This window comes from Puma concolor, chromosome E4, assembly GCF_028749965.1.
Source record: "Puma concolor isolate L17-30 chromosome E4, mPumCon1.1.hap2, whole genome shotgun sequence".
Lineage (NCBI taxonomy): Eukaryota > Metazoa > Chordata > Mammalia > Carnivora > Felidae > Puma > Puma concolor.
In genome coordinates, this window is record NC_141683.1 from 52265003 (window position 1) to 52288922 (window position 23920).

The 23920-nt window shown below is 35.7% G+C and overlaps 1 protein-coding gene across 4 annotated transcripts in view; it reads left to right on the top strand.

Moving 5' to 3' along the window:
• COP1 (COP1 E3 ubiquitin ligase) overlaps window positions 1–23920 on the top strand; it is a 260438-nt gene that overhangs the window by 164555 nt on the left and 71963 nt on the right. The window contains exon 16 of one of the 4 annotated variants that reach the window (XM_086694424.1): window positions 15807–15935. The exons of the other annotated variants lie outside the window; for them this stretch is intronic. Within the exon in view, the coding sequence (XP_086550550.1) occupies window positions 15807–15814 (8 nt within the window). The 3' untranslated portion in view covers window positions 15815–15935. Of the gene's footprint in view, window positions 1–15806; window positions 15936–23920 lie in introns of those variants that run through there. 4 annotated transcript variants of the gene reach the window in all.

The following is a 23920-nucleotide window of genomic DNA, read 5'->3' on the forward strand; positions in this document are numbered from 1 at the left end:
ACTGTTATCTTATATTTTATATATACATTAACCATTGGCCGTAATTTATGACTAGAAGTTTTTATCAATATTTAGTATGTACAGATGCCAGATATGAACATTTTCAAATGTTTTCCTTCCTGGTAAAGGGAAACCTACCTTATTTTATTATTTAATTTAATTAATTAATTATTTTTTTTTAAAAGAGAAAGTGGTACCCCCCCTTTTTTTTAATTTTTATTTATTTTTGAGAGACAGAAAGGAGGGGGGAGAGAGAGAGACAGAGTGTGAGTAGGGGGAGGGCAGAGAGAGAGGGAGACACAGAATCTGAAGCAGGCTCCAGGCTCAGAGCTGTCAGCACAGAGCCTGACGTGGGGCTCGAACTCATGAACCACAAGATCATGACCTGAGCCAGATTAGGACGCTTAGCCAACTGAGCCACCCAGGTGTCCATATTATTTTATTTTATTTTTTAAAGTTTATTTATTTAAGTGGTCTCTACACCCAATGTGGGGTCAAACTCACAACCTTGAGATGAAGGATTGCATGCTCTTCTCACTGAGCCAACCAGGTGTTCCTAGGGAAACCTACATTCATTTATTCACATCCAAGTTAGTTAGCATATAGTGCAACAATGATTTCAGGAGTAGATTCCTTAATGCCCCTTACCCATTTAGCCCACCCTCCTCCCACAACCCGTCCAACAACTGTTTTTTCTCCTTAGGAGTCTCTTATGTTTTGTCCCCTTCCCTGTTATATATATTTTTTGCTTCCTTTCTTTTATGCTCATCTGTTTTGTATCTTAAGTTCCTCATGAGTGCAGTCCTATGATATTTGCCTTTCTCTGACTAATTTCGCTTCGCATGATACCCTCTAGTTCCATCCACATAGTTGCAAATGGCAAGATTTCATTCTTTTTGATTGCCGAGGAATACTCCATTGCGTGCGTGCATACACCGCATCTTCTTTATCCATTCATCCATCGATGGACATTTGTGCTCTTTCCATACTTTTGCTGTTGTTGATAGCACTGCTATACAGGTTGTGGTGCGTGTGCCCCTTAGAAACAGCATACCTGTATTAGGGAAACCTGCTTTTAAAAATGCTTTGCTATCTGGCAGGCAGTTTGCTCCTACTGTTTTAAAATTTCATGTAGTTCTTACTTAATTTTTGCATTTAATTTTCCATGTATGCTTTAAGATTTATATTTTTCCAATTCTAGAAAAATTCTTTTGGGATTCTCTTCTGAATTACATTGTATTTACTTGTTATTTTTGGAACCACTGGCCTTATTAAGATAGTATATCTTCCCACATAGTTAGAAGGGGTATTTTTCTGTTTGTTTGGATTATTTTCTATCCTACAGTGAGATTTTATAGTTTATTTCATTTAGGCTTAAGGTTTTTCTGGTTAACTATTTTCTATGTATATTATAATTTTGGTACCATTTTGTTTTTTTATTTTATTTTTTAACAGTTTATTTGTTTTTGAGAGAGAGAGAGTGTGAGCAGGGGAGGGGCAGGGAGAGAGGGAGACACAGAATCTGAAGCGGGCTTCAGGCTCTGAGCTGTTAGTACAGAGCCTGATGCGGGGCTTGAACTCACGAACTATGAAATCATGACCTGAGCCAAAGTCAGACGCTTAACTGGCGGAACCACTCAGGTGCCCCATTTTTTTGTTACTGTTTTAAATAAAATACTTTTTCCATTCCTTATTTTTAAGTACTGTTTCTAAGAGTAGATAGAAACTTTTGATATTTGGATATTTGTATTATATGTAGGCACCTATTAAATTTTTTTAAATTAAATCTAGTACCTGTTTAGTACAGTCTTTGAGCTATCCATTTATACTTGATAGTAACCAAATGATACAATGATACAAATACAACGGTATTTGTATTTCTTCTTTTTCAATGATTTATTGTATTCTCTTCTTACAAGGCAGTATTACATGATAACAGTGATAGTTCTTTTCTCCTCTATTTCACTTAGTTGACTGGGCTTCAGTCTTTTACTTTTAAGGGTATCCACTTTTGGAAAGTAATCTTTATTAAATTCAAATAATTCAGTTTACTGTTTCTTGGGAACAACTTAGTATTTTATCAAATGCTTTTTTAGTCACAGTTGATAAACTCATATGGTTTAATTTGTTGATGTAATGGATGATGCATTTACGTTTTCTGATATTGGATTATATTTGTATTTCTAGAATAAACCTTGCTTGAGCATAATGTGGAATTCTTTTGGCATATTGCTGCATTTATTGCTGGTATTTTTACACATGCAATCATAAATTGGTATATAATTCGCTGTGTTTTTTCTTAACCATTTTAATCATTGTTTTATAATTCCTGGTATACAAGTCTTGAACTTGTCTTACTAAATTTATTCCTGAGTATGTTATTACTTTTATTTTTTTGATACTTTTTTCAACATTTTTATTTAAATTCCAGTTAACATACAGTATTTTATTACTTTAAATATATTGTGAATGGAATTGTTTTCTTAATTTTATTTTTAAATTTTTTTTGTTGCTAGAGCACAGAAATACAATTAATTTTTGCATATTGATCTTGCATCCTGCAATTATACTGCTCTTTTGTATTTTTTTCTCTTAGTTTTATTGTGGATTTTTTTGGGATTTTCTACATTTGGGATTCATGCTATCTATGGATTAAAGTAATTTTATTTCTTCCTTTACTATGTTAATGTCTTTTTGCTTATTTGCATGAGCTTTAAGCTCATGTACAATGTTGAATGGAAGTGGCAGAAGGACTTCCTTACCTTATAGGAAAGTATTCAGTCCGTCACAATTAGGTATGATATTTGCTGGGAGATTTTTGTAGATACCCTTTATCAAGTTGATTAGTTTTCTATTCCTAGTTTGCTAAGAGTGTTTATTATGAATGAGTTTTAGATTTTGTCAAATGTTTTTTTCTCTGTCTACTGAGATGATCTTGTAGTTTATGTCCTTAATTTAATAATATGTAATAGTTCATTATTGTTATTTTTGTCTTGAATGTTAAACCACCCTTCCATTCCTGGGGAAAAAATCTCTCATAGCTGTAGTGTAAAATCCTTTTTATATGTTGCAGGATTGAGCTTGCTAATATTTTAAGTGTTTTTTGGGTATCCGTAACTTTCTTGTGATGTTTTGTGGCTTTAATAGCGAAGAACTGTTGGCCTTATAGAATGAGTTGGGAAGTGTTTATTTGTTTACTGAATAAGTTTGTAAAGCTTTGGTATTATTTTTTCTTTAAATATTTGATGAAATTTATCAGTGAAACCATCTGGACTTAGACTCCATGAGAATATTTTAAATTCCTAATTTAATTTCTTCTTATGAGTTTATTCAGATTTTCTCTTTTTCTCTTTCTTCTTGAAGTCATTTTTGGTAGTTGTGTTTCTAGGAATTTGTATGTTCAGTTTTTCTAATTTGTTGTGATAAAGGTGTTCATAATGTTCTCTTATAGTCCTTTTCATTTCTGTAGTTTAATTTCTGTAATCCTGTAGTAATGTCCCTTCTTTGATTTCTAACTGGTCATTTGTGTCTTCTCTCTTTTTTCTTTTTGGTAGGTCTAGTTTAATATTTGTCAGTTTATTTCAAGTGTTTTGTGTGTGTGTGTGTGTGTGTGTGTGTGTGTGTGTGTGTGTGTGTATGAGAGATGCTTCACGCCAGAATACCATATATTTCCACTGTTCTTAATGTTGTTAACTAAACTTACTTGTTGGAAGGGTTAGAGATCTGTAGGCTAAGACTCTTATTGGGAGACCGGGAGAGCTGTTCTTTTTTTCTCATCTAATCGAGATCAGAATCTTTTGAGTTCATGAATGTTATGCCATTGCTATAATCAAGGGATCAGAAATCTTTCAGTGTAACTAATAAAAGCTGGAGACTGGATATTGTAATATTATATCAGAAAACCTTCACATATTTACAGTGATGCTCATTGCAACAGAAATATCCAAAGCAGAATGATCACCGACTTGCTACCTTTCACATCTTACATAAGTGCATCCTAGTGCTGAAAACTAATTCACATCTGGAAGCACAACTACAAGAGGATCTGGGCAATGTAGTTATAACATTCCATCCTCCGTAGGCTTAAAAAAGATGGTGGGAATAGATGCCGATGTCATTGGCTCTATCCAGCACAATGCAGTTTCATATGACTGTAAGGAGTTATTTTTTCTGGCGTTGAAATAGGTGTTTAGTATCCGAGCAAGGCGTTAATGAATCCAGCAGTCCTTACTTTTTCAGTGCCTTTAATGTATTTTTTACTGATTGAAACATGCTTTTAATCTTAAAAGCTTGTATTACTCGAAAACAGTGACTGATGTTGCCTCATTTTCATTTAGAATTGTAGCATTTGTTAGAATATAGACTATTATCCAAATGTTTCTCTTTAAACTGTGAAACGTCACTTTAGCCGTATCGTTTATTTTACCACTGAGAGAAGTACAGAGTCACATTCATGAGATTGCTTAATAAATATCATTTATGATGATGAATTTGACATTAGAAGTGGGCTGTACATTTTTAAACATTGCTTTTGAAGTTGCCAGAAATAGATAATGAGTAAGTACGCTACTCACCAACTACATTTTTACTCCCCTGTTGCAAAGGCACTGTGGATCCTACTTGGGCAGTGATGCATTGTGCTAATTCTAAGACGGTTCCCTGCCTGTCTTCATTTAGAGCTTATATTTCTATTTGGTACAAGTAATATATTTTTCTCTTTTACTTCATCATTTTGCTCTTTTACCTTTTATCATATTATAGAAAGATGTCTAGTTTGTTGTGTTTTTTTTTTTTTTAATGGAGAATATAGCATGAGAAATTTCTTGTGGTATACTAAATATTCACAAGTATTTCTTTTAAAATATCAAGTCCTAAGTCATGGTCCCGCTTGAAAATAGTAGACTAGGAATTTTAAACTACTTTTTTGTGGTTGATATTGAGAACATGCTTTGAATCTTATTTTACACTATTTAAAACTCTTTTAAGCACTGAGATTATCTGAAGCATGTTTTTTGCCAGAAGAGAGGATAATATTAAAAAAAAATTTTTTTTAACGTTTTTATTTATTTTTGAGAGAGAGACAAAAAGCACAAGCAGGGGAGGGGCAGAGAGAAAGGGATACAGAATCTGAAGCAGGCTCCAAGCTCTGCGCTGTCAGCATACAGTGCGATGCAGGGGTCGAACTCGTGAACCACAGATCGTGACCTCAGCTGAAGTCGGACACTTAACCGACTAAGCCACCCAGGTGCCACATTTTTAATGTATAGATGAAAGTGTTTATTAATTGTCTATTACTTGATTACTACATGGTATTTTCTTATTGAGTATAAAAAGGTAGAAAAACTATTTTTCTCCAATCTATCTTCTCTAAAGCCAGTTTGGGATAGCATTGCAAGATTAAAGTAAGTTGAACTCATAGCAGTCTGTGGTTTTAAGAGATCATCAGAGTTGCTTGCATACTAACCTGAAGTGTCTTGCAGTTTTTTAAACTGTAATTAGTATAACAGATAGGAAATATATATACTCTTAAGGCATCCTTTTTAAAGTAATAATAGTTTTTTTCCCCCCTAGAAATTAGTGATATAAATCCATTTACCATAAATAGTAAGGTTACTATTCCGATTTAGGAGTGGCATTTGTGCGAATAATATATTCACTGGGAAGGTATACTGTTCGGAACAAACAGGAATTCTGAAATATCTTATTTAACTCTGTTGTCAATAAACAATTTTAGTTTTGGTTACTGTAAAGTCTTTGTTACTCTCAATAAGCTAGATAGTTCATATGCATAAACATACCGTTTGTTTTCCATAAAGAAATGCTTTGTTTTCCGTACTCAAGATGAGCCCAGAATATAAGTGGGAAGTTTGAGAGGAAATCCAAGTGGCTAATGAGCATATGAACATATGTCTAACTTCACTAACAATAGGGAAATTCAAGTAAAAACAATCAGGTAACATTTCCCATTTACTGTATAGTCCAAAATTAAAGATTACTGTTAGCATAAAAAGAATAGAGTAAGTTTAACCATAAAAAATCGTCCCTATTCAAATATTTTTGACCTACAAAAACACCAATTTCATATGATTCAACCAAGAAAAAGATGTTCCTTACAGCATTGCCTAATTAAAAAAAGTTCATCAATAAGAAAACAATATATATGATATAGTCATACAACGTAGTATTTTACGACAGTTAAAATATTGTTTTCTTATTTTTGATACTTAGTAGTTTTTGTGATTGGCATAATAACTCAGTCTTCAAAAGGAAAAGTTAACCTTTGTTTTTTGTTTTGTTGTTCTTGATAATTTATTTTTAAATACCTACATATTACTTCCTTACTGTGAAACTTTCAGTTGCTTCTTATTACTTAAAGAATAAATATAGATTCCTTTGCTTCCGTTCCAAACCCTCCATGATCGGCTTCAGTATTCCTTATATTTGACTCATGTCGTTTACTCTGAAATTTTTCACTCAGAATTTTTATAAAGATTCTTCCACGCAGATTTCTTGAGTCTGAGTAAAGCTGTCTGAGGCTATCTGATATATGCATCTTCAGTGCTTATAATTGATGTGATCAGGGGCCCCTGGGTGGCTCAGTCGGTTAAGCATCTGACTTGGACTCAGGTCATGATCTTGCCGTTCGTGAGTATGAGCCCCACGTCGGGCTCTGTGAGGACAGGTCAGACTGGAGCCTGCTTCAGATTCTGTGTCTCCCTCTCTCTCTGCCTTCCCCTGCTCACGCTCTGTCTCTGTCTCTCTCAATAAAGAATAAAACAATTTTTAAAAATTGATGTAATCCTTTAAAAATTGTGTATATTTAATTGTACAAATAGTACAAGATTATATCCTCACTCTCAACCTTCATATGTTACACATAAAGCTTAAGTTCTTCTTCACCAAGCATCCTTACACTGCCTCTTTAGATGTACTGTTCTTAACAGTTTTATAGGTATCTCTCCACAGAGAGATAGATACAGCATTTCTTGAGGAGGAGGCCACTAAGCATTTTTTTATACTACTTTTCTTTCTTTATTTTATAGTATTTTTTCTTTCTTTTTTTAAAAAAATGTTTTTTTCAACGTTTATTTATTTTTGGGACAGAGAGAGACAGAGCATGAATGGGGGAGGGGCAGAGAGAGAGGGAGACACAGAATCGGAAACAGGCTCCAGGCTCTGAGCCATCAGCCCAGAGCCTGACGCGGGGCTCGAACTCACGGACCGCGAGATCGTGACCTGGCTGAAGTCGGACGTTTAACCGGCTGCGCCACCCAGGCGCCCCAATATTTTTTCTTTCTTTAAATTAGGGCTGAATCTAAAAGATGGACCTCTATGCTCTAGATCTCCATTCTATTGCCCCCACCCCAAAGTATAATTAATTCCTTTCAATTTAAGAAGCCAGTGTTTAAAGTGGTATGAAACCTAATTTAATTCATTTTTTAGAGTTAACATGGAGAAACTTGAGTAAGGTAGATGTGTAAGTGCTTGAGGTGTCTTTTATTGTAATTTCCCATGTTATTTAAGTAATGGGAAAAGGTTTAGGCTTGCTAGGTTTATAAATATGCCTTGTCCTTTATTTTATACAGCAGCTGCCAATGGGGATGATGTCTTTTCCTTCATAGTTAAATAAATTAAATTTCTGAATATTTAACAAATTTGGATTTAGTGTCATAGCATTCATGAACAGTAAGTAGTATAAAAATAATAGGGCGAAAATGAATATTAAAGACATTTTATTTTCAACTTTGCAAGTAACTTGAGTGAACTCAAATGGGAGTGGCATGCATAAAGCCAATACTATTAAAAAACAAAGTATTCTATTACTTAGTCATGCAGTGTACTTTCGGGGATGCTAGAGTCTAAAAACAACTTTGAACCACCTAGTAGATCATTACTTTTTTTTTTTTTTAATTTTTAAAAGTTTATTTATTTTGAGAGAGACAGAGACTGTGCAAGTGGGGGAGGGGCAGAGAGAGAGTCCCAGGCAGGCTCTGCACCACGAGCACAGGTCCAGATGTGGGGCTTGATCCCACGAAGATATGAGCTCATGACCTGAGCTGAAACCAAGAGTTGGATGCTTAACCGACTGAGCCATCCAGGCGTCCCTAGTAAAATTTTCACCTATTTATATTTCTTGCCTTCCAGCCTGTAAGTAGCACTGTAGCTACAAGATATTTTTAAAAACAGACTGCAAAGGAAATTTTGTATTTATATTAAATGCAGTGAGATATTTAAAGTTAGGCGTCTGTTCAGCTGTTACTAATTTAATAGATGCGATCATTCAGTTTTTTTTTTTTAATTTTTTTAACGTTTATTTATTTTTGAGACAGAGAGAGACAGAGCATGAACAGGGGAGGGGCAGAGAGAGAGGGAGCCACAGAATCTGAAACAGGCTCCAGGCTGTGAGCTGTCAGCACAGAGCCCGACGCAGGGCTCGAACTCACGGACCGCGAGATCATGACCTGAGCTGAAGTCGGACTCTTAACTGACTGAGCCACCCAGGCGCCCCAACGATCATTCAGTTTTTGAAACCTAGTATTGAGTAAGCACTACACACACTTGGGAAGTATGAAATACATGATGTAATTCCTCAGGGAGCTAATAAAATAATAGAACCAAAGTACAAAATCCAAACTGTTACTGTGGCAAGGTGGAAGGAGTAGAATATTTGGTTAATCCAAGAGAACAGGAAAGTAGGAAAGTAGCATCAAATATTTGGGGTAATTAGAAGGGGTAATTAAAAAAGAAAATAAGCTGATAGAACTGCAGATATATCTAAAAGTAAATGGAAATGTCTAATTTGCTCCAAGTAAAAGGGATTAAGAGGCTAGTTAAAATGTTCAAAATGTAATAATGTACTCTTTACAGGAGACACTCGGAAACAAGGTTAAAGCATGGTAAATAAAAAGTTTTATTTTGGCAAAGGATTGATAGATTAGTGGAACAGAACCAGCAACAGGCTTACAAACGTATGGACATTTGATACCTGGCAAAGGTGATTGTTTGGAAAATACAGAATTTTTGGACTCTGACAGTTGTTATGGGAATTTTTGCTCTACCGCATGTAATACACAAAGTCAATTCCCGTTGATAAAATTACCTAAATATGAACAGTAAGACTTCTAAAGTATTTAGAAGATAATATGTAAGAAAATATTTTCATGATCTTGTGGTAAGGAAGGCTTTAAGACACAGAAGTATAAACCATAAATGAAAGGTGATTAAATTTATCTCCAATAAAATTTAAAGCAAAAGTCATTAATTGGCAGAAGATAACACCTACAATGACAAGGTATTAGTATCCAGATTTCATGAAGAACTCTTTGAAATAAATGATAAGAAAATGATAAATACACCCTACAGCTTTGCTACTCAAAGTGTTGTGTGCACAGCAGTTAGCATCAATATCACTTAGGAGCTTGATAAGAAATGCAAATTCTAGCCCCTTGACCAAGACCTACTGAATCAAAGTATGCATTGTTCCTTATTCTTAATTTCTGATGGACTCTAGGAACCTTTTTTTTTTTTTTTATTAACAGTCTCCCCAAACGAATTTTATGCACTCCAAAGTCTGAGAATCCTTGCCTTAGAGAAATACATACATATATATATATATATATATATATATATATATATATATATATTTTTTTTTTTTTTTTAATGTTTATTTATTTCTGAGACAGAGCATGAGTGGGGGAGAGGCAGAGACAGAGAGGGAGACACAGAATCCGAAGCAGGCTCCGAGCTGTCAGCACAGAGCCTGACGCGGGGCTCGAACTCACAGACCGTGAGATCATGACCTGAGCCAAAGTCGGTCATTCAACCGACTGAGCCACCCAGGCTCCCCGAGAAATACGTATTTAAATAATGTATGTAATAGCATTGTTTGCACATTCATACTGTGAAACATTCAGCAGTGAGAATGAAATGCAGCTCCATGAATCCATATGGATGAATAATAAGCAAATAGGTTGAATGAAAGGAAGTCACAGAAGAATGTACAGTGTAATTCTATTTACAAACATGCAAAAGAAACTGGTGTTTAGGAATATATTCATCCACTGCAGGAATATAAAATTCAACCATAAAGAAGAGAAGGGGAAATAATTATTGTATCTTTAAGTATAGTGCTTACCTGTCAGATGGAGAAGAAATGTGATGTACAGGAGGCTTTTAAAATTTGGGAATGTTTGTATTTGTAACCAGTTTACTAGTTACGAGGTTTAAACTTTACATATGTTGTATAGACTCTTCTGTATGCAGGCTATTTTTCCAAGTCACAAAGTTTTTTAAAAAGTTGTAAAAAATGTAAACTAATTCAAACAATGTAAAAAATTTAGCATATAGACATTTATAGAAAGTACCATTAAATAGTTTCTTTTCTTGGTGACTTTTAAGATATTTCCATGGAAACTTCTTAAAGTTGACTGATGTTTTGGCAGCTGTAAGTGAACAGATACACTAGTCTCTCGCAAGTTTTTCTTTGTGAAAGATTGAGACTTCATCAAAACGATTCAGTTTTTGTTGTTTTCATTCCCAGTAGTTCACTAAGGTTTTAGATTGAGCTATATCATTTATGTTTTTTTTTTTTTTTGTAAGCACCTACAGTTAGCATGAGTTATATTTAAGGAAATTATTTGAATAAGCCCAATGCCAGAGTAAAGCAAGATTACCATTGCGTATTCAAATATGGATTTGATAGGGGAGGAAGGTTTTTACATCCTGTTATGTGATTTACTGAAAGGGTTCCAGAAAATGTGTTTTTCCTCATTGAGGTTTTAAAAAATTGACTTCTAAGTGTGGCTTACTATTATATATTATAGATTATTGAAAATTGGTCATATGCAATACCTTAAATATTTTGGAAAACTCATGTTAGAAAATTGAAATCCTTTTTCTGAATTTAAACATTTATTTGGTGTTTTCACGTTGTTTGCAAGGTTAGTTTTTTAAAATATACTTAACACAGGAGAGTGATGAATCATAATTTACAGATTATTTCTTGAGAAAATTAGAATGAAGATCTAAGAAGATACTGTGTATTATAAAGGGCTGCTGCAGAAAATATAAAATTTAGCCACTAGTATCTGAGTTACAGGTATTTCTTAGACACTGTGTTGAAAATATTATCTTAATGGGCTAAATTGAATTAAATCACATGTGACCAGATTCCTCCTACCCCTAGCTTAAAATAGAATGTATAGATTGCCATGTCAGTATTATAAGCCAGGAGCTTGAAAGCTTGTCTAAGCCAGCTTTCTTTCCATTGATTGATGATTATCTCATCTTTTTGTTACCTTCAGTGCATAAATACAGTGCTAGCACCTGTTAATACTTCTTCCATTAGTGGTTCTGAATTAATTTTAAGGTGTATAAACCACATTATAGATTCTACTAATTTTAACAACAGAGCCAAATTAATTAGTCTTCTTTTAATCAATATTAAGCTATTGTACGATACTGAAAGATAGGTTTTAGATTTTAATGTTGATAGTAAATTGCATTAATGGTCTCAATTCTTCACCCCTCCCTGTATCTATGTGCTTTGCCATAAAATAGTGCTTTCTGCTGTGGGAAACACCCACCTTTGACTCTGTGTTTGACCAGTGACTTGCCTTGGCCCCTTTGCCATTACCGTGAGGAGAACATGCTCAAGCCAGCTGCTGGTCCGGGGGCGGGAAGAGGGTGGGGTGGCGGGGGAAGACAGTTGGAGCAGTACCTGCTTATTAACCCAGCCAAATCGTTCAACCTCCAGACACAGAAACAAGCTGAACTGAAATCAGCCAACTCTAAGCTATCCCTCATTTGTTGAGAATAAATGAAGGTTTTATGCTACTGCATTCTGGAATATTTATTACACAGCAGTTCTGTGGCAGTGGCTGATTAATACACTTTCTATGAAGTTGTATGGTATCGAGGGAATAAAGGCCTTTTACATAATTATCAAGGCTCTAACCATCTTCTGTCTATAAAAAATCATTACATATAGAGTGGCAGTATACACGTAGCCTATTGTATTACCTTCACCGGCTTCCACTTGTCTGAAAGTACAGGAAAAATCAACATAAAATCACTGTAGTACCTTTATACACATGCTTTAAAAAAATCTTCATGTGTGGAAAGATACACTTAAATACTTGGTATGTAATGTAAAACAGAAGCTTTCAACCTGGAGTAAGAACATCCTGATGGAACACTGGAAGTATTTCAAATGTGTGTAGAAACTTAACAGATTTAAGAAGATTCAGTTTTAGATCCCCGAATTTCATGTGCCAGTTGATATACCTGACATTGACCTGTGAGGTGTCATGCCTGTTGTCCTTTTGACTTCAACTTTTACGATAGCTTTTTTCCTGTTTTCCAAGGGAAAATCATATGTCACATCCTCATGAATTGTAATATGGTACATTGTTTCAGGCTGTAAAAACCTCAGGATTATCAAAGGGATGATTCAAAATGTCATTATTAGAGTAACTTTCTATCATTATTTCTCTTATAGATATTTCTATTAAGAGTGAAACATGGCATTAAAGAAAGTATATTTTATACTGTATTATAGTGCTTTTACTTTAGATGTTGGTTGAGTGCAGCAATGGAAGTAGAAAAGTATGCATTGTTCCTTATTCTTAAGTATCACTGGGGGAAGCAAAGCTGAGAGCTTATTAGCACCAGGGTTTGAATGTGGACCTTCTTATTCCTTTGGGCAATAAACTTTGCACCCTGTTTATCCATTTATCTGTCATAGCATCAGAATTCAGAAAAACAGTGTGGTATTACAGGGATGCATATTAACACTTCAATTTGAATTCAAAAAGATAATCTGGCAGAATAAATCTAGTTGTTTTTAATATGTAAGCTGACAAACTAAATCTACCCTGTCAGGTTTTGACAAAAATACATTTAAATCATAAAATAACACAAAAGCACAAAGCGAAATAGTGCACCCAAAACACTTTGTAGGCTAAACTATATTAAAATTGCAGTATTTGGAGTTTTTGCAACCTTTCTGAGACTATGGCAATAACAGGTGTAATTTTTTTTTAGTTTTGAGAGCGGATGAGCGTGCACACACACACATGCGTGTGAGAGTGGGGAAGGGGCAGAGAGAGAGACGGGGAGAGAGAGAGAATCCCAAGCAGGCTCTGCACTGGCATCCAGGAGCTCTATGTGGGGCTCAAACTCATGAACTGTGAGATCATGACCTGAGCGGAAATCAAGAGTCAGACGCTTAACTGACTGAGCCACCCAGGCACCACAATAACAGGTATAGTTAATACTGATCCACACTCCCAATATCTGCAGTGTGAAAATCCAGAAAGCTTTGAATACCAAAAATTCATTGCTCATTTGATGACATCAGATCTAGAGCAGATACACACACACACACACACACACACACACACACACACACACACACACACACACACACCCCTACCTTAGTATAATTTTTCGTAAGTTTTCCAGCAGTAATAGTAATATATTTGATTACAGGATGCTGACATAAACCTTAATGGGAGTGGTACATAATATGAAGCATATTTCCTGTCAAAATCAGAAAAATTCAGTATTGTAAAACTTATCTCCTCCAACTACTTGGGATAAAGGATTAGGGTCCTGTATATTTGATTTGATACCAGTAAAAGCATTTGAGTGTTTTGCAGAAATTGTGATTTTCAGTTACTCTTAATTACCAAGTAACAAGGTTATAAATTTTGCATTCAGTAAAATTGAAGGATGGTCTAATCAAAATAATAAATCATTAAAAGGTTTTTTTTGACGATAGATTACTATGAGATTTTTGGCATAAATTTGGGATTTAAAAAATTGAGAAAAATTTTCATTTCTATGACATATCTATAGAAATAAATGAACCTGAGGAATAGAATTAATGCTGGACAATAAGAATAGAATTCTAAGAGTGTATAATATTTATTTACAGTTACCAGAACAAAATGGGGACAGAGGGCACAGGGAGAGGGGATGCCACAACCCCGTTTTGAAAATATACATTTCCAATAAAATGTTACTTTTGTTTAATAATACAGTTGTCAAAGTGTGTTGTATTATTTATCAATTGTGTGCAACTAATAATTTTAATGATAATTCATATGGAAAGAATTTCTTACAGTTAGAGCATTTTGGTCACAGGAAATGAGGTTAATGTTCATTTTTTTTCCAGAGAAGAGAGAATAAGTAAGATAGTATAAAAAGCATGAAATCAGTTGGGTAAATTTTACTTTGCAAGGAGAATGTCTATGTAAATTCAAGGAAAAGAGTATGTAAAGTTTTCCATTATTAAAGAATAGCTTATTTATGTATTTTTTAAAGGATGATGTTGAACATCAAATCACTGTGGTATTTAGATTTCATTAGGTACACTAAATTTATATTATAAAATGTCACCACATAAATATATTATAAATGACAACTCTTGCAAATATTTAAATATGTGATGAGAACTTTTAGACACTGACTTAAAATTTATGAGGCTGTAGTTTTACAGTATTCTTTTAAGCAAAAAAGTAGAAGTCTGTGAGTCTACCTGGTTAATTGGGGAGATGATGGGAGTGGATAGTTCTAGATGGTAGAGAGTCAATGAATGGTTGTTACTGGTCAAAAATTAGGTGCTAGGTAAGTGCTTTATTTGGCAGATTAATTTTTAAATGAGTTATTGTACAATGTTCAATGAAAAAACAAAATATTTTTTATTGGAAGGAAATATGTTTTCATGACCTAAAGAAAGGAGTTTTCGTGAGATCTGGGATTTTTTTCTTACGTTCATACAGGAATCTGGAAACCTGGACTCGTCTACTATAATAGAACCATCTGTGGATAGAAAGAAGTTGAGCATCTCAGAAACTTCTTTTTTTACGTGTTCATGCTTGCTCGTGCTCTCTCTTTCTCTAGCGCTCTCTTTTACTCTCTCAACTTTTTCCTTCCTTTTTTTCTCTCTTCTCTTCCTCCTCTCTCTTCTCCCTTCTCTTTCTCTCTCTTATATTCTCTTTGCCTTCACTCTTCCTTACCTCCCTCCTTCCCCTCTTCTGTCAGGTCCCTCTTCGTCTCCTCCTCTTCTTCTTCTTCCTTTCCTTTCTTTTCTTTTTTTCTCTAGTCCTGCCTGTCATTCTGCACTTACCGGTCGCTCTCAAACCCATGTTTATGTCTCTTCCTCTCACTTCACACATATTTTGTGATTTATTTTCATCACCACCAGCTCACTGTAGTCCTTGCTAACTCTCCCTGTCAGTTCTTAACCATGCCAGGAAACCTAGGTAAAGGCCTTTTTCAGATTACTAATCCAATAAAAATATCTGAGATTTTGCTGAGAAAATACTGTTTTCACCTTCCATAAACTTAGAAATTATTCTTATATTTATACCTTGTATTTATTCTTTTCCTTAGTCATTTTATCAGACTTTATATCTAACTGGCTATATAGTGATACTGATGTCAGTGTGACAACCAACTGACTGTGAGGCCAGGTTTGCCAGTATATATGTTAAAATTTTCTAGCCAGGATACTTTAAAAGTGCTGCTGCAGTGTGAACAAGGAAAGATTGAGCTGTTACTGTTGTAGACTGGTGTGAGTGAAAAGAAACACTACACCAGGCAGGACCAGTGTAGTTTTTTTGTAAGTATGCAAGAATTTAGAATGTGTGTTTCATAAATATGATAAGAAAATGCTGTCGATAGGCACTTTGGGAGTTCTGCTTTGTATATAGAAAACCACCAGAAAATGTTACTCTCATCTTGAAAATAGAAAAAGCTGTATGAGCTACAAAATTATAACTTTTCTTGACCCCTGTCAGAGAGCTGAGGTCACAAGGCATGGGAACTGAATTCCAAGGAATGACAAGCCCCTCCAAGGAAGGATGGGACACATGAACTATTCACCAATTGCAGACCACAAGAGGAAGAGGTAGCCACCATAGAAGCTGGTAAGAAGAAATGAGCTAAAATTTTAATGCATTCTTAAAGGCCACGTGTGGGTTGGCATATCTGTGTAGAATAACTGGAAGCCCGAAACAAAAGGGGAGTGCCCACTTACTCATATGCTCTTCTCCATGTCACTCCACTGGCTTCTAACAAGAAAGAATGGGTGAGGGCAATAGCCTACATCAGGCATGCAGGAGTTCACAAAGTGATCAGTCCCTACTGAAGGACCAGCACAAGACATCACCCATTTCTCCGAATCCTCTTCTCATATGGAGCAGAAACTTTAAGCTACTGGAAGTGAACGAGGAAAACTTCTTGACCCCAGTATCCTGCATCAGTGCAAAGCAGAGATCTACTACCACTGATGAAGTGGCATGAAACTCTCTCTTGCCTAAAACATGCACAAGATATATGTAGAATTTGGCTGCCATGATGGTGGGGGCTTGGAATGCTAAGAAGACCCCACATTGGAAGCTCAGGCATATGAACTCTTCCTAAGACTCATGATGGACCAGAAGAACTGAGATCCCCTGCTCCAAATGGAATCCTACTACAAAAAGCAAAAAAATAAATAAATAAATAAATAAAAACAACCAAATAAAACAAAAGGAACAAGTTAAGACCCTTCTGCCACTGAGGGAGGGAGAAGAGCATGGAGAAAGATTCTCTCTTAGGCTGACCTGCAGGAACTGATAAAAAGGTAAGAGTAGAACAGGAATACAGAGAAAAATTTCTTTCGGCCAGGATCCACACTAAGCACAAGGTGATGATAGCTCATGACTGGAAAGATTTGAAGCCTGTGGTACACTTAATGGCCTGTGGTACACTTAATGACCAGCTTAACAACTGAAACTGAAATGCTGTTTAACCACTGACTAGATTGATTGATCCCCTTACATGAATGGCCTTACACAAAAAGAGGTATATTTATTTCCAAGCAGAAGTACCATTTATTTCAGTATCTACTGTTCTGTATATGATCTCTTATGTCTAATAAAAAAAGTATGTGACATACAGACAAGTAAGAGTAAGCATTCTATTACCAAAACTCAGAAGAAATCCATAGATTTATGGATGACCCAGATGTTAGAATATGAGACAAATTTTTAAATAACTGATTATTATGTTAAAGGATCTAGCAGGAAAGGTAGACAATATACTTGAAAAGATGAAGAGTTTTCAGTTGAGAGATGGAAAGTATTTTTAAAAAGTGAAATGGAAATACTAAAATATAAACCTTGATATTAACAGTGAGGACTTCTTAGATGTACTCATTAGCAGATTGGATATAATCTAAGAAAAATCTAAATGAACTTGAAGGTAGGTCAATAAAAATTACCCAAAATGAAACATCAAGAAAAGAGTGGGAGGGAAAAACAACACAGTATCCAAGATTTGTTGGATAATAAAACACACTTGTATTTGTCATTGTAGAAGTAGGAGAGAAAAGGAAAAAAAAAATTGAAGAGATAAAGACCAAAAGTTTTCCAAGACTGATGAAAGATAACAAATCACAGATACCAGAAACTCACAGAACCTCAAAGAGGATAAAATAAAAAATGGACCCAAAATGCCTAGTTAAGTCATAGTCAAAATACTGAAAACAAAGTGAATTCTTGAAGGTAGTCAGAATGAAAGAAATATAGAAAGTGGAATATAAAAATTATAGCAGACTTCTCATCATGAACTATACAGGCCAAAAACCAGTGGCGCCGCTGACACATTTAAAGTGCTAGAAGAGGGTCACCTGGGTAGCTCAGCAGTTGGGCGTCCGATTCTTGATTTTGGCTCAGGTCAGGATCTCACAGTGGTGAGATCGAGCCCTGGGTTGGGGTTACATGCTGGGTGTGGGGCCCACTTAAGATTCTCTCTCTCCCTCTCTGTCTCTCTGTGCCTCCCCCACTTGCACATATATTCACTCGCTCTCTTAAATAAAAATAAAGTGCTAAAAGAAATTTAACCCAAAGTTCTATGTCCAGCCAAAAAATCTTTCACAAGTGAAGACAAAGATTTTTTTCCAAACAACCAAAAGCTGGTTTAGGTAACTCAGCACCTGATGGATAGAAGATGTTAACCCTACTTGTACAGGCAGATGGATGGACAGATATTTAGGTGGATGATGGAGGAATGGATACAAAAAGATGGATCTGCACCAGATCTAAATTGCAAAAAATAAAAACGAAACCAGCCACTTGATATAACTCTGGAATACTGGATTCTGAATAAAAGCTTGTTGGGAGACACATGGAATGGGAGCGTCAGCCTTGGGAAGCTTTGGTGGTATGAAACATCCTTGAGATTGCAGTTAAGTGATACTTAGTTACACCCTGGATCCTTAGTAGACTGGTGTGATACTGACCAGCATAAGCACATATACTCAGTGGACTTTGTACTCTGCAGTTCTACTTACAGATCTACTTCTACAACGTGAAATATATATCTAAAGGTTTCTCAGTACCTAGAAGGAAAGTACGTACTGATTATTTAGAGGAGCTTGACCTTGTAACCGTTCTAAAAAAAAAAAAAAAAAAAATTTTTCCCCCCTCTGTCACACTTAAACCAGAGTGCCTGGAATTCTTTTCATTAGAGTTAGAGCATTCATTTATTAACTTCAGAAACACATTTAAAAAATATACTTGTTATACTGTACATACAAAAATAAAAAATAATCCTACTTTTCCTGATGTCACAGCTCGTTAGATAAGATAGACAAGCAAATAAATTACAATATTTTGTGAAAAATAGCATTAGAACAATAGCTTTTAAAATCTGAGAAACTGAAAAATTTTATCTGGTTTCTATCTCAAACCTACCAAATTATAATCTTCAGAGAGGAGACCAAGCATTGGTGTTTTGAGATTATTCCTCAGCAGTTTTACGTCTACTCCTTCTCCTTTCCCTTCCCCTGGGACTGTAGTAACTATACTAAAGACATTTACAGGGGTGCCTGGGTGACTCAGTTGGTTAAGCATCTGACTCTTGATTACAGCTCATGTCATGATCTCACGGTTTGTGGGATAGAGCTCTGCGTTGGGCTCTGTGCTGACAGCACGGAACCTGCTTGGGATTCCTTCCTTCCCTCACCCCCTCCCCCCTTTCTCTCTTTCTCTCTCTCTGCCCCTCCCCCTTCACATGCATGTGTGTGCGTGCGCGCGCGCGCGCACACACGCACGCATGCGTGCTTTCCCTCTCAAATAAAAAATAAAAAGATATTGACAAATTTCTGAATTGGTGAAACAAGAATTTGGAAATGTAGATGTAGGCCTTTTATGTGTCCCAGTAAGAAAGCTTTGTTGTCTAGTGAACATAACAGCATTAAAATATTAAGTCTCTGTTTTAACAGCATTTAGAAAACACAAGGCTCAGATCTGTCCAGTAAAAGAAAAATAAATCTTTCTTGTGAACTGTTATTGAGATAATAGGATATATTTTGATTATTTTTAAATAGCATAAAGAGGTAATTAAATAGACTGAGCCCCAAATCTGCATTATCTTTTCCACTTAAATTCTCCATTTTAGACTCCATGCAAGAGTATGATTGAAAAACTAATTTATGGGGCGCCTGGGTGGCGCAGTCGGTTAAGTGTCCGACTTCAGCCAGGTCACGATCTCGCGGTCCGTGAGTTCGAGCCCCGTGTCAGGCTCTGGGCTGATGGCTCAGAGCCTGGAGCCTGTTTCCGATTCTGTGTCTCCCTCTCTCTCTGCCCCTCCCCCGTTCATGCTCTGTCTCTCTCTGTCCCAAAAATAAATAAATGTTGAAAAAAAAAATTAAAAAAAAAAACAACTAATTTATTATATTACTACTATACAAAGACTTAATAATTCTGGCACATTGTTTAAAATACAGATCTCTATGCACCCTGGGTCAGATGAAAGTGCCCCTGGAAATGGAGGGACAGTTGTGAAACACACCAGAAAATTAGTTACTTGACCTGAGTTGAGGGTTAATCAGTTTTTTATTTTGAAATCTTGCCTCAAATGGCTATGTCAAAGAAAGTAATAAGATAACTCAGAAGGGAGTTCTGATTCTAACAATATGATAGACAAAATAAACTGAAAATCGTCTGTCAACAAACATTTTAGATAAAATATGTAAAATATTATTTTAGATGCAGAGCTTATAAAGTATTAAAATCACAAAGGGTTAGAAAGAGCAGAGGATTAAAACCAGAGAACTGAGCATGTGAGCTGAAGTCACATTGCCTGGTTAATTAATGGTAGTGATAGAAAGTTGCTGGCCTCAGGGACCTAGATATCAAAGAGTTAGTGGGAAGGGAAAGGGTGGTGTGGACCTGCCTAGAATGTTGTAATTGCCTGTCTATTCGCCTATCTAAATGGAGGAATCTCCAGAAGCTTTGTCGTAGCCTGGGCTCTGAGTGATGGACAGGAGTTGTTTTAATAATGCCTTTCTAGTAATGAAAAAAAATTAAGTGTCTCTGATATTCATTAGTCATTATTAGCATTATTTGCTTTTTGACTTTGTAAAGCAAAAGTGTGTGAAAAGAGATTGAAGTAAAGCTCATCAGTGAAGACTGAACAAATTAATTCTCACAAAATCAATGTTCAGATACTTTTGCAGCTGCTTAGTTTGGCTATGTAAACTTAGCAAACGGGGCCAAGTTGAGCAAATAATTTTGTACTGCATTTTGAGTTACGGATTTCAGCGCTTTGTTTCTAGTGTGGACATGCCAGATATTATATTTCTAAAATTGAGACTTCAAGATTTGGATGACATTGCCTCTAGATTTAGATTTTTGATGTTTGAACGACTTTATAAAATTCTGACTTTTAAAAATATTGCCAATGGGGCGCCTGGGTGGCTCAGTCGGTTAAGCGTCCGACTTTGGCTCAGGTCATGATCTCGCGGTTCATGGGTTCAAACCCCGCGTCGGGCTCTGTGCTGACAGCTCAGAGCCTGGAGCCTGTTTCCGATTCTGTGTCTCCCTCTCTCTCTCTCTCTCTGACCCTCCCCCGTTCATGCTCTGTCTCTCTCTGTCTCAAAAATAAATAAACATTAAAAAAAATATATTGCCAAGAGGAAAATAGGTCTTTAAATTTCCCTAGTAATTCACATTTTATTATATAGAAACTAAGCAGACAAACTGTGAGATCAGGAATTTTTGCCTACAGTTTGTGCTTATTTAATATCTTAGAAGCTCTGAATATTTTAGGTTGTGTGGTTTATGTTTACCTCTAATCTTTATTGCAGTAAGATAATAAAACTATATTCCACAACTAATATGTTATGTATATATTTTCAGATAAATTCAAATAAATACAAATGTTAAACCTTTTTTCTATTATTTTTGATATTTTGAGTTGGATTTGGGGGGAGGGGTAGAAGTTTTTGTTTACCCGTGAGCTTTAGAATTCATTAATATACTGTCTCCCTGGGGGGGGGGGGGGGCGGGGAAGAACAGTATGGAAAACTAAAAATATTTTTTTCATATTCATCAATACAGTAATTTCATTTCAAATTACTTCTTTCTTTTTAAAATTTTTTTTTTCATTTTTAAGTTTGTTTATTTTGAGAGGGGGGAGGGAATAGAGAGAGGGAGGGAGAGAGAGAGAATCCGAGGCAGGCTCCACACTGTTGTCCCGGAGCCTGATGCTGGACTTGAACCCAGGAACCGTGAGATCATGACCTGAGCTGAAACCAAGAGACTGAGCCACCTAGGTGCCCCTTGAATTATATTTCTTGAGTTTCTTCAGGAGTCGAGTGGTGGAAAGGAAGGCCAGGCAGATAGGGAGAAAAGAGGCTTAGTATAAAAAGGGTTCCTGTTCCTACTTGGGCTGTAATCAGAGCAGCTCTACTTTAATCTATTTTGTATCTTGGGGTTTCAAATAAGTTAGGCAAAGGGGGACTTCCATATAAATGTTTCTGCTACTTTTTTTTGTAACTGAGATTTTTTTAAACCAATGTTTAGGGAAAATATATATAACTGAGACTTTTTAAAAAATACTATTTTTTTTTTAGAGCAGTTTAAGGTTCACAGCAAATTGAGAGGAAGATGCAGACATTTCCCCATATATCTCCTACTCCCACGCATGCATACCTTCCCTCATTCTCAACATCCCTTTCTAGACAGGTACAGTTGTAACATTATTGAACCCACAATGACACATCATAATCACCCAAAGTCCATTGATTAGCTTAAGCTTCATTCTTGGTGTTGTCCATTCTGTGGATTTGGACAAATGTATAATGACATGAATTCATCATTATAGCATCATACGGAGTATTTTTGCTACTCCAAAGATACTCTGTGAACTTGATCAAGCTCTGGGAAATAAATCTAACAAAATTGTGGAGGACATCTATGAGTGGGTCTCCCTGGAGTTTTTAACTCTCAGACTTGTTCACACTGAGCCTCTAGCAGTTCATCAGTTACAGATCAGATTTTTATCCAGACACTGTTTTCTATGACAGTTTCCCCTCACGAGTCAGGGCTTATTCATTTATTCATTAATTCATTCATTGACCTGTCTCTTCAATCTTGAGTACAGCTGTCGCCTCTCTTAGGAATCTGGAAAGAGTTGTTGATGTTTTAATCTGTTCACCTTTTATTTGGTATTAAGATAAAGTGACTTCCAAGTGTTTCACATATAGAATTGGAAGTTGTTTTTGTTTGTTTTTAACTACTATTTGATGATTGTGGCTTAATCTAATATACAGATAAGTAATTACTATTTTTGTGACAGTATGGCTCACAATTACTTGTATATCTTTTGCAGATTGGTAAGAATTAGAGGGGTATTTCATAAAGGCTAACTAATACTGCGCTAAATTTACTATGTCTGAGGTTTTATTTAGGCTGGAACCCGAGCCGATTGTACTTGGTAAAGAATAAGCAATGACAGTTGCTGATTGATTCTTTCTCAAATGATGAACAAGATCTAACAACCAATCCAGAGTGGGTGTTAAAAAGAAATGCTTCCAGGGGCGCCTGGGTGGCTCAGGCGATTAAGTGTACGACTTTGGCACAGGTCATGATATCACAGTTCATGAGTTCGGGCCCCACGTCGGGCTCTGTGCTGACAGCTTGGAGCCTGGAGCCTGCTTTGGATTCTGTGTCTCCCTCTCTCTCTGCCCCTTCCCAGCTCATGCTCACACTCTGTCTCTGTCAAAAATAAACTTAAAAAAAAAAAAAAAAGAAGAAGAAATGCTTCCACAGTATTTCGTATGCATTTGTATTATGTAACTTATACTTGTTTGATCCTTCTCTTTCCAAAGACTAGCTTTCTTTCAGATCTCTAACATCGTATTTTAGGATATCCGTGAAGGCTTAAAGGCAGTAATAAATCATGTAATTATTGTTTTTAAAATTAGTAATGTTATCTATATGAGGTAAATATCAGTAACTAGTGGACCTATGTATTTATTTTCATTTTCTTTTACTTTTTTAAAAAAAATTAAGTAAACTCTGCCCCCTCCATGGGGCTCAAACTCACAACCCTGAGATCAATAGTCATGTGCTCTACTGACTGAGCCAGCCCAGCACCCCTGGACCTGCGTATTTTAAAATACTCAGAAGTTATTTGCCCTGCCTAAGGAAAACTTTATTTCTTCAGCTTACTTTCTGACCCCAGCTCCATCATGGTGACATCCAAAAGCTGAGACACTGAAAAGTTTTATAAGCTCACAAGTATCTGGGAAACCTGAAAATAGAATTCAAGATTTCTAAAATTGAGTTTGATTTCCCGCTAGCCATTTTGTTTATGGACTGAACCCGTTTCCTTTGTATGCTTCCTTTTTGGAACACAGTCTAGCATGGCTGTGTCATAAACTACACTTAAAAACTTTAACTTCTCAGTTACAGTTGTTTTATTGTTACTTTAGTAAAGGTAATGAACTCTTCATTAAATATTAAGTTCAATAAGATATTTCTACAGTATTCCAAAGAGATTATTTTCATCCTATAATTTTACCATATTAATAATGATGACCTTATTAATAGTGAAACACTTTATTTGTGGTATCCCTACA